Source organism: Scardinius erythrophthalmus (assembly GCF_964197995.2).
Source record: "Scardinius erythrophthalmus genome assembly, chromosome: 15".
NCBI classification, from domain to species: domain Eukaryota; kingdom Metazoa; phylum Chordata; class Actinopteri; order Cypriniformes; family Leuciscidae; genus Scardinius; species Scardinius erythrophthalmus.
Window position 1 is genome coordinate 41,203,371 of NC_138235.1, and position 12,569 is coordinate 41,215,939.

The following is a 12,569-nucleotide window of genomic DNA, read 5'->3' on the forward strand; positions in this document are numbered from 1 at the left end:
ACTGGCATGGAGTACTTTCCATAAGATCATCTCTCAATGCAAATCAAACCAGCTATTAGGCAAACTGAAATAAAACCATGCCAATCTCTAGGTATGGTGAAGGCTATGTGATGATGTGGGGCTATTTTAATTCCAAAGGCCAAGGGAACTTTATCAGGATGCATAGTATCCTGGATCCCTGAAGTAACTGGCCTTTAAAAATAAAATCTGCCTGCCTCTATGGGAATTTAACATAGGGGTGTCGATACATTATTCATTCACAAAGAAAATTGGTGTCCTTAAAGGTTGGATTTTTCCTAATTTTTTAAATTAAGGCATTAAGTTCAATTTCCAAAAGATGATTTTTTTATTCCTCTTTTTAGTCAACTTTAGCATGGGTGTCTAAACTTATGCATAGCACTGTGTGTATATTTATATATATATATATATATATATATATATACACACACACACACACACACACATATACACATGATTAGAAGAAATAGATTTTGATTTAAATAATAAACAAATAAAACAAAAACAAGATTAAAACGAATGAATTTTTTTTTTATAAAATACCATAATAAAATATATTAGTCAGTAGAAAAAATGCAATGACGTAATGCAATAGAAACAAATTACAAATAATATTTTATCACAAAAGTTAATCTGTGTCCTCAAATTTCATAATGAAATCACATGAAATTGTGCATGGAAATCCTGGATAACCTTCTGCATTTGACAAAATGTGCAGTAAAACTATCCCACAATGCAATTGACCTTCCATTTGCAGGAAATAACTGAACAAGAAAAATAGTGAAGGTTAAGTTTCCAGCTGAAAAAATAATGGTTTACACCGAGACGATAACGGTATCGCTATAAAACTTGCAGTTTTCAAAAATGTTCATTTTCAGGCCCCAAAACGCTGTTGTTGTGTAAATGAACGGTGAAACGCATTAAAGTTTTCTTTTTTTAGTTAAAAACGGCGTTGTGTAAACGACCCCAAAATGTGCATCATTAACAAAAACAGACTTAAAAATGGGCAACATTCACAAACAGATGCAGAAGTTTATTAAAGAGGCACGTGGCTTAAAAATACTTCTACATAAATACATAACGCAACAATCCTGTTAATCGCAGGAAACTGAGGATGCTAAGGCACAAAATAAGAATGCAGGCTAACAAGTTTTGTTATATATAAAATTGATATTAACATAAATCAAGACAAAAACAAATAATTTGAACAACTACTTCAACATTATTTCCTGAGGTTGATAACAGAACGTACAGCGTTTCACGAGTTCTGCAAAAGCGTGAGCTTTGTCCGTCTCTATGAACACAATGACCTGATATCACTTATCAGCGTTATACAGATTTATAACTTAAAAACATCAGTTGTCAAAACAGTCCGTTGCCTCGGCAACAGTTACCGCTGTCGTCTTAATCTGGTGTCGTTTCTGGAGTCTTATCAACTACAGTCTGATTATCAGGAACGTTCTGTGACCCTCACTAGAACAAGCACTGCAAACAATGCTTTTCTTACTCAGTGTTTTTGACTTGTTTCCAGTCCAAATATCAAACATTTCTTAAATCAAGACGCATTTACTAGATGAGTGAAATTACATAAGATATTATGTCCTGTTTTCCAGGGGAATTAATCTAAATTAAGTGAGTCGATGCTTTAAAAAAGCGAAATGATCTGCCAATGGGGTCAGAAAAATAATGTTGTTTCTGTTTGAATTAAGATTATTTTTCTGACCCCATTGGCAGATCATTTTGCTTTTTTAAAGTAAAAACTCACTTAATTTTTATTTATTTCCCCAGAAAACAGGACTTTATATCTTATGTCATTTTACTACTTTAGTAAATGGATCTTGATTTAAGAAATGTTTGATATTTGGACTGGAAACAAGACAAAAAGACTGAGTAAGAAAAGCAGTTTTTGCAGTGTGCTTGAGGGCTTCGGTATGGAAGCTTGTTTCCACCACAGAATAAAACATTTTAAAAGATAATTGCGACTTTATAACACATAATTGCGAGTTTATATCTTGCAATTCTGACATCTTTTCTCAGAATTATGAGATATAAAGTCCAATTCCAAAGTCCAAGTCCAAGACGGACTTTTTTTTTTTTTTACCTCAGAATAGTTTATATCTCATAATTCTGACTTTATAACACGCAATTGCGACTTTATATCACACAATTTTGACTTCATAACCTGCAATTGCAACTTTATATCACATAACTCTGAGATAAAAAGTCCGAATTGTGAGATTAAAAATTCGCAATTACCTTTTTTATTTTTCACTCGGAAACAAGCTTGCATACTTCGGTGCTACACTAGTGTAACATCTGCACTAATGTGACTTTCACTGGAAATGATGTTACTTGCATCATGCGTGTTTTTCTGGCCTTCAGTTTCGCTTGCATCAGAACGATCGCATGATGAACTCTGACCTCCGTCGACGCATGTTTGACTGGAGTCATGCTGAGCCTCGATCTCTTGCTGAGCAACACTATCACCATTTGTGTTTTCATCAGGAAGTCCAGGGACGTTTTGTGAAACGGGAAACGTCTCAGTGCAGTCCTGACCATCAACATCACCAAAAACCATCATCATTTCTTGCTTTTGGTTGGTTTTAGCCTCCAGAACACTGTTGTGAAGCTCTTCCTCGCCACCGTCATCATCATCATCATCATCATCATGATGTGTTACTGGCACTTTACTCTCAGTTTCAGCGAGATTCCCATCGTCATCTTCAGTGTCTACCTCCTCCTGGTCACTCCGAAGCTCTCCGTCCTCCAGCTCTTCGTCTTCTGGCACAACTTTCGGCCTCTTGGACACTCCTGAACGCGTTTTATCCGGAGAACTGGAGACACTCGCTCCGGAACGCTCTGAAACCAGAGGAAGAAAGTGCATGTTGGACGTTTGTTTGCTGCATAATAGCACACGACAAAACATGCTTTTATTACGCAGTGTTTCTGACATAAGATATTAAATCCTGTTTTCTAGGGAAATTAATCAAAATGAAGTGAGTTGATGCTTAAAAAAAGCTAAATGATCTGCCAATGGGGTCAGAAAAATAATGTGGTTTCTGTTTGAATTAGGATTATTTTTCTCCCCATTGGCAAGTACATTTTTCTTTCTCCCTCAACCTTTTCAGGAACGCTCGAGTTCCGCCACGGCAAGCAGCACACACGTTCTGCATAGAAGTGTGTTGTGTGTGTGTGTTTCTCCATAAACATCTTTGTGGTGAGATAACTCGCAAACACTATAAACAAATCAAGCCGAGGTTATTGAGGATCTATCCCACGTCAACAGCGCTTCATTGATCTTTATCAGAGGCTTGCTGATGAACGAGTTACGCCACACAGTTAACACCTGAAGAGAGTTTCAGTGGAATCAGTGAGAGTCAGGAGGAGAATGAATGAGGTTCATCTCACAGATGCAGGAACTGAGCTTTTTATCATGATTAAACACTCTCCGATGTAATATACTAAAAGAATTAAATAAAATATTATAGAAGTGACATTTATCACTGAGAATATTAATAACTACACAAAGTTTTAAAAGTAAAATAAGAATACGGGGAGAACATGTTTAATCATCATGAATTGTTTTTATTTACAAATGTAAAATGTTTATTGTATACATACGATAATTAATAATAATAATATGATTAATTTAACATCTAATATTAATTAAATACTGAAACTGTGTAGATGTAATAAACTAAGTAATAAACTTGAAAAGTAAAATAAGGGGTAAATAATGCTGTATAAATATGCATAAAAGTATGAATGAAAAATTTAGAAACCTAAATTATTATTTTTTTAAATAATAAAATATAATTTTTTTAATATAATTTATCAATATTATTATTATTATTTTAACACATCTAATATTCTTTAAATGGTGAAAATGTATAGTAAGTGCTAAAATTATTTAAAGTATTATCTTTAAAAAAGGAAAATAAAATATAAATAGTGCTGTATAAATATGCAAAAAAATTGAAAATTTTCTACAAATTATTTAGAAACCTAAAAATGTTCCTCATGCATAATATAATTTAACATGAATAATATATGATTATTTTAACACATCTAATATTAATTCAATACTGAACATTTTTAGTAATTGCTAAAATTATGTTAAGTATTATCTTTAAAAAAGCCAAATAAGGGGTAAATAATGCTCTATAAAAATATATATAAAATGTTTATAATTGATAAAGAAACATTATAATTAATAATATAATTTATCATTATTATTAATTAAACATTATTAATTAAACTGTTTTTTTTTGTAATTGCTAGAATTAAGTATTAAACTTTACAAAAAAATTAAATAAGGGGTAATTAATGCTCTATAAGTATGCAAAAGTTGTAATAAATGCATTTAATAAATGCATTTAATATTGAATAAATGAATAAAGCATGTTTTCTGCTTGTGATGTATGCTATACTCCATGTGCATGTGTGTGTTTAGTGTTTTGTGTGTTTCGTACCCGGTGTGTGAGCGAGGAACTCCTGACTGTGCTGTTTCAGAACCACAAAGACTTCTGGGTATTCCACGATAGTCTTATGCATCAGGTTTTCCTGCAGACTTTTCTTCAGGTCAAGCTCGAGAAACCTGCCAAAAACAACACCGACAAATGAAGTCACATTTCACAACACAGACAAGAATATCTGGAGATTTCAATCAGCCTTTTGAATGGTATTTGAATGTTTTCAACACTGATAATTGAAAAATTTCTCAAAATTATTTAGGAACCTAAAAATGTTCCTCATGCAAAATATAATAAATAATACAATTTATCATGAATTTATCATTTATTAATTAGATGTTTGATTATTTTAACACATCTAATGTTAAATACAGAAAATTTGAGCATCAAATCATTATATTAGATTTTTCCTTTCTAAAAATGTGTATATTATATTATATTTGTGTGTATTATCTTAAGTGTGTATATTTAGGATTTGTATTTAGATGTTTTGTACAGCACTTTGGTCAATCCTGTGGCTGTTTTTAAATGTGCTTTATAAATGAATTAAACTTGAAACTTGAGTTCTGAAGGATCATGTGACACTGAAGACTGGAGTCATGATGCTGAAAATTCAGTTTTGATCACAGGAATAAATTACACTTTACTATATATTCACATAGAAAACAGCTGATTTACATCAGAATAATATTTCATACTTTTCACTGTATTTTTGATCAAATAAATGCAGCTTTGGTGAGCAGAAGAGACGTTACCACACTGATTAATCATGAATGTAATTATATTAGTTGTAATATTAATGCATCTCGGTGTTGACCTTCTCCTCTTCCAGAACATTCCCATGACATCATGTTTGGAGGAACGACAGGAATCTCCATAAACATCAACCAGAGGCTAAAACTCACGGCTGGAAACTCGTTTAACATGAATCAGGAACAGCTTTAACACAAACCGAGGCCTTTCACTCTCTCTCTCGTGACATCAGCGAATCCGTCAGGAGTCGAGAGCCTCGTAAATCAGGGATTCGGAATCCGTGAAGAACACAGACGCTTTCATACGCTGTTGATGAACATGCAGGCAACAGATCCTCACACACTCCTTCTGTTTCACAGATCCTCACACACTCCTTCTGTTTCACAGGCCAAAACAAAGAGGCAAAAACTCACCGCGAAGGAAAACAAGCCGGACCGAGCCAAACCTTCCCTGAGGAACTCAACTCTCTCAACTCATCTCTCTCAAAACTCAACTCTCTCAACTCTCTCAAAACTCAACTCTCTCAAAACTCAACTCTCTCAAAACTCAACTCTCTCAAAACTCAACTCAACTCTCTCAAAACTCAACTCTCTCAACTCTCAAAACTCAACTCTCTCAAAACTCAACTCTCAAAACTCAACTCACTCAACTCTCTCAAAACTCAACTCTCTCAACTCTCTCAACTCTCAAAACTCAACTCTCTCAAAACTCAACTATCTCAAAACTCAACTCTCTCAAAACTCAACTCTCTCAAAACTCAACTCTCTCAAAACTCAACTCTCTCAACTCTCAAAACTCAACTCTCAAAACTCAATTCACTCAACTCTCTCAAAACTCAACTCTCTCAAAACTCAACTCTCTCAACTCTCAAAACTCAACTCTCTCAAAACTCAACTCTCTCAAAACTCAACTCTCTCAAAACTCAACTCTCTCAACTCTCAAAACTCAACTCTCTCAAAACTCAACTCTCTCAAAACTCAACTCTCTCAAAACTCAACTCTCTCAACTCTCAAAACTCAACTCTCTCAACTCTCAAAACTCAACTCTCTCAAAACTCAACTCTCTCAAAACTCAATGCTCTCAACTCTCAAAACTCAACTCTCTCAACTCTCAAAACTCAACTCACTCAACTCTCTCAAAACTCAACTCTCTCAACTCTCTCAAAACTCAACTTTCTCAACTCTCAAAACTCAACTCTCTCAACTCTCAAAACTCAACTCTCTCAAAACTCTCAAAACTCAACTCTCTCAACTCTCAAAACTCTCAAAACTCAACTCACTCAACTCTCTCAAAACTCAACTCTCTCAATTCTCTCAAAACTCAACTCTCTCAACTCTCAAAACTCAACTCTCTCAACTCTCAAAACTCAACTCTCTCAAAACTCTCAAAACTCAACTCTCTCAAAACTCTCAAAACTCAACTCTCTCAAAACTCAACTCTCTCAAAACTCAACTCTCTCAAAACTCAACTCTCTCAAAACTCAACTCAACTCTCTCAAAACTCAACTCAACTCACTCAACTCTCTCAAAACTCAACTCTCTCAAAACTCAACTCACTCAACTCTCTCAAAACTCAACTCTCAAAACTCAACTCTCTCAAAACTCAACTCTCTCAAAACTCAACTCTCTCAAAACTCAACTCTCAAAACTCAACTCTCTCAAAACTCAACTCTCTCAAAACTCAACTCTCTCAACTCTCAAAACTCAACTCTCTCAAAACTCAACTCTCTCAATACTCAACTCTCTCAACTCTCAACTCTCTCAAAACTCAACTCTCAACTCTCTCAACTCTCAACTCTCTCAAAACTCAACTCTCTCAAAACTCAACTCTCTCAACTCTCAAAACTCAACTCTCTCAACTCTCAAAACTCAACTCTCTCAAAACTCAACTCTCTCAATACTCAACTCTCTCAACACTCAACTCTCTCAAAACTCAACTCTCTCAAAACTCAACTCTCTCAAAACTCAACTCTCTCAATACTCAACTCTCTCAAAACTCAACTCTCTCAAAACTCAACTCTCTCAAAACTCAACTCTCTCAACTATCAAAACTCAACTCTCTCAACTCTCAAAACTCAACTCTCAAAACTCAACTCTCTCAAAACTCAACTCTCTCAAAACTCAACTCTCTCAAAACTCAACTCTCTCAAAACTCAACTCTCTCAAAACTCAACTCTCTCAAAACTCAACTCTCTCAACTCTCTCAAAACTCAGCTCGACACAACACAAACCTCACTGAGCATAGAGTTCAGTTGCATCAGGTTTATGCTCTTTATGAACAGATACTGTGGTGATATAACCTCCTGAAGTCTGTGCAGGAAAGTGTGTGTGAGTGTGTTTGTGTGTGTGTGTGAGTGTGTGTGCGTGTGTGTGAGTGAGTGAGTGAGTGAGTGAGTGAGTGAGTGAGTGAGTGAGTGAGTGAGTGTGTATATGTGTGTGTGTTGGAGCACACAAGAGACTCTCAACCACAGGTATGTTCCCATCTTTTAAGTGGAAAACAGTCATTTTAGCCGAGCAACTCCATAATCTGATCTATTTTAATCTTGTGTTCTTTTGTGCACAAACATTCAATTATAAAAACTAGCGGGCTGTCAGAAAAATCCATTACAGATTACACACATTACAGACTGTATGTGTGTGTGTGTGTGTGTGTGTGTGTGTGTGTGTGTGTGTGTGTGTGTGTGTGAGGGAGGTTTAGGGCAGTTTCACTAGCGGTCAGGAGTTTGGAGAATCAAGAGAATTCAAATGTATTCATTCATTAAATTTTATGTATGTATGTATGTATGTATGTATGTATGTATATATATATATATATATATATATATATATAATTATTATTTAATAAATGATGTATTACATATTCTAATAATTGAATATTTATTTATAAACACAAATATTAAGATATTTTATTAAATAATTTAATAAATAAGGGACATCATCCAACCACAGGTCCTGTGAGATGAAACAGCAAAGAGAGAGAGGGAAAAAATCATTTTAAATACATTTAAATTTTGTAATGTCTATCCCAATGCTTTTCGCATCAAACAATTGACTGGGTAATTTCTAAGCCAAAATTTATGTGCAATCAATTTGTGATTAATATGATTAAAAATGAATGGCTTGACAGAAAACACTGAAGCCACTGATCCAGGATCAGTTCAGGCTCAAATGCGTCTCTGACAGGAAAACAAAATCATCTCTGACGAGTCCCGAAGCGATAAAACTGCATAACTCCAGGGGAATTTATGAGCAGTGATGTCATTCCCATAAAGCATTTTGTGTCGATTTCATACAAGGAGGAATAAATCAAGGAGAGGGTTTCAGCCAATCGAAAGCCTCCGTTCTCTCTGGGTGCGTTTAAGTTCTTACCAAAGACACTATAAAACACACACATCACTCAAGTGGCATTTACAAGGACAGGAAGCCGAAAACACGTCACATGCTAAGATTAGGCCCTAAAGCGATGAGAACATCAACACAACAGGTTTACACGCATCCAAGGTCAAAAACACTTTATTTATGACGCACATCAACTCTTTTTTTTTCCAGTCTCTCTAAGCCCCGCCTCTCTGAGAGCTGCTCTGTTGTGATTGGTCAGAAAGCAAACGCTGATTATCATATCTGAATCTCAGTGATACGAACAGTAACAATGGCGTGGGTTTTACCGTATCAATCTCATCAAAGTGGATTTGCTTTAGCAGCAGAAAACAGCTTTTGATTTGACTGCTAAAATATTTTTACACCAAATTTGATTTATTTGGTATTTATTTAATTTAATTTAATTTAATTAATTATTGAATTTATTATTTATCACTTTCTGGAACCCTATAAACACTCCACACACTCTAAAAATTGCTGATTGTTTCAACATATTTTGGGTAGAGGTCTGCACGGGCTTTAAACTGAAGCCCGAACCCGGCCCGTACCCGCGATCATCTAACCCGACCCGACCCGACCCGACAATTACATTTAAATGTTAAGCCCGAACCCGACCCGAACCCGAGGTGCACTCTATATCTCACAGTAAATAAAATAAAAGTGCTTTAAAAAATAATTTCGTTTGTATATATATATATATACAAACGAAATGTTTTTTTTTAAGCATTTTATTTAAGTTATTGCTGTTGTTCATTTAATTTGTTTTAAAATTCACATTTCACCCAGAACGGTTTCTTCTCGATAATATTTTAAAATAATATTTTAAATAAAAGTGCTTAACAAACATTTCGTTTGTATATATTATATAGGCTATACAAACGAAATGTTTTTTAAAGCACTTTTATTTAAGTTATTGCTGTTGTTCATTTAATTTGTTTTGAAATTCACATTTCATCCAGAGCGGTTTCGCTTTGCAATGTTTTCGCTTTCTTCTCGATGTGCAATGTGTGCATAGGCAACACAGAGAGAGAGAGCCTGTGTGTCTGTGGTCTGCGTAGCCTGTATAATATATACAGGTTTTGGGTGGTAACTAAGAAAAACTAAATAGGCTATATAGTTTGCGTGCCGTGTGCTTTGCCTGTTTGCTGTGTTGTGGTGACCGGTACGCGAGAGAGAGAAAGTTGCGTGCGCAGATGTGCAGTATATATTGCACATCTGCGCACGCAACTTTCTCTCTCTCGCGTGCCGTCGGTCACCACAACACACAGCAAGCAGGCAAAGCACACGGCACGCAAACTATATAGCCTATTTAGTTTTTCTTAGTTACAAACCCGAACCCGACCCGAACCCGAGGCTGTTCAATAAAAATTAACCCGAACCCGACCCGAAACCCGCACATTTTTCGGGACCCGTCGGGCTCGGGTCGGGTAGCAGACCTCTAATTTTGGGGTCAAATATGGACAGACCCAACCGTTGGTTTAGAATGTGAAAAAAAAAAGTAACCTAATGATTGGGTTTGTCTATATTTAATCCAAACATGGGTTGACACAATCCAGCATTTTTTCAGAGTGCAGAGATGTGGTAGAAGAACCATTTTCGGTTCCACAAAGAACCTTTCAGTGATCAGCTTCTAAAAGAGCCATGTTTTATTAGTGTGAAGAACGTTTAATAACCCTTTTCCACTATAAAGAACTGTTTGTGCGATGGAAAGCTTTCCTGGAGCTCAAACAGTAGAGCGTTGGTGCTTGCAACGCCAAGGTCATGGGTTTGATTCCCAGGGAGAGCAAGAACTGATAAGATGTAAATGTGTACATTAATGTCTTCTCGACATGAACAACATGAACCACACTCTTCCAGTCTAGAGATAGAGAGAGAGATAGATAGAGAGATAGATAGAGAGATAGACAGATAGATAGATAGAGATAGATAGATAGATAGATAGACCGATAGAGAGAGATAGATAGATAGAGAGAGAGAGATAGATAGAGAGATAGAGAGAGAGATAGAGAGATAGAGATAGAGACAGATAGAGAGATATAGAGAGATATAGAGATAGATAGATAGAGAGAGAGATAGAGATAGAGAGATAGAGATAGAGACAGATAGAGAGATATAGAGAGATATAGAGATAGATAGATAGAGAGAGAGAGATAGATAGAGAGATAGAGAGAGAGATAGAGATAGAGACAGATAGAGAGATACAGAGAGATATAGAGATAGAGAGAGAGATAGATAGAGATAGATAGATAGATAGACCGATAGAGAGAGATAGATAGATAGAGAGAGAGAGAGAGATAGATAGAGAGATAGAGAGAGAGATAGAGATAGAGACAGATAGAGAGATATAGAGAGATATAGAGATAGATAGATAGAGAGATAGAGAGAGAGATATAGAGATAGAGACAGATAGAGAGATATAGAGAGATATAGAGATAGATAGATAGAGAGAGAGAGAGAGAGAGATAGAGAGATAGAGAGAGAGATAGAGATAGAGACAGATAGAGAGATACAGAGAGATATAGAGATAGATAGATAGATAGAGAGAGAGATATAGAGATAGAGAGACAGATAGAGAGATACAGAGAGATATAGAGATAGAGATAGAGAGAGAGATATAGAGATAGAGAGACAGATAGAGAGATAGATAGATACAGAGATAGATAGAGATATAGATAGAGAGATAGAGAGACAGACAGATAGACAGATAGAGAGAGAGATAGATAGATAGATTCTCGTACCTGAGAGAGTTGTGTTGTTGCTCTGCCTTCAGGAACACCCTGATGTCGTCACGAGCGCTGTGGACGTAGAGCTTTAACCTGGAAACACATGCGTGAGATCAGACAAACTCTGCAGACACACAGTGTGCACACTATATCACTGCAACATCACACTATATATCGCAATATGAATATCGCAATGGCTTGCAATAACTGCGGTCATGAACTAAAGACAAAGAGAAAATCACTCGCTGCTCTTGGCTGAATAACTTTTGTAGCTTTAGGCCCAATCCCAATTCTATTTTATACCCCTTCGCCTACCCCTTACCCCTTGAAACAGAGTGTCAAGGCGTAGGGGTGAAAATATTCCCCTAAGAAATGGGACACCACTACTACACGTTACATGTCATTATCGTCGCTGGCGCCTACGTCACAGGAGATGCGCCAATGTTTATCACAAACTTCCAAGATGCCGTCGTCAGCTGCGTGAGTTACAGCTATTTTTTTGCATTTTTCTTCTGAAGTTTGCAGAAAACAATGGAGATGACGATATCTTCGACGCCTAATGCTGCGTTCTCACCAAACGCGAATAGAGCGTCTGGCGCGAGTGATTTCAATGTTAAGACGCGTTTACGCGCGTCTGGAGGTCTTGCTGCGCGAATGAGGCGTTTAGCGCGGCGCGGTGGACGCGAATTCCCCTCATTCGCGCGTCCACTTCGCTTCAAACTTTTGCTTTTTACACGCGTCATATTGTTAATGAACTTTAACGATTTTTTTGCAACCGTTTCTTTGAAGAACATGACCGTAAATATGAACACAAGATTGAATGTGACAAAGAAAATGATTATTGGCAGTCATGTTGCCTCTGTAGCTGGTGTATGCAGGTACATTTCTCATACCCCTTCGTTTGAAGTGTGGTCCCGAAAAATCTTCGTTTCAGGGGCTATCTGGCCCTTCCCCTTACCCCTTACCCCTACCCCTTCCCCTTATCCCTCCAACCAAAAGAGAATTGAGACAGCCCTACCCCTTCAACGGAACGCGCAAAACGGAGGGGTAGGGCCAAGGGGTGAATTGGGATTGAGCCTTAATAAAGCATCAGTATATATTTAATTCATACAGTGAAAACTAAGTGTTTTATTTTTACATTTTACACACACACACAATAATCATTCAGTTTGTGTTGTTTAATAACCCTAATGTAGGATAACCTGAACCCTGAGCTTTACACTGAT

General features: G+C 36.4%; 1 protein-coding gene across 3 annotated transcripts in view; it reads right to left on the reverse strand.

The window, feature by feature from the left end:
* Window positions 1-1,026: 1,026 nt before the first annotated feature.
* Window positions 1,027-12,569, reverse strand: part of znhit6 (zinc finger HIT-type containing 6) — a 44,705-nt gene continuing 33,162 nt past the window's right edge. The window contains exons 8-11 of one of the 3 annotated variants that reach the window (XR_014031723.1): window positions 11,359-11,436; window positions 4,491-4,615; window positions 1,842-2,877; window positions 1,027-1,681 (exon numbers count right to left, since the gene is read on the reverse strand). Coding sequence is in view for 1 of the 3 variants with exons in the window: in XM_081387023.1 (XP_081243149.1) it covers window positions 2,318-2,877; window positions 4,491-4,615; window positions 11,359-11,436 (763 nt within the window). In the remaining 2 variants the exon portion in view is untranslated. Of the gene's footprint in view, window positions 2,878-4,490; window positions 4,616-11,358; window positions 11,437-12,569 lie in introns of all 3 variants that reach the window. The other 2 variants (XR_014031724.1, XM_081387023.1) reach the window with 2 other exon arrangements.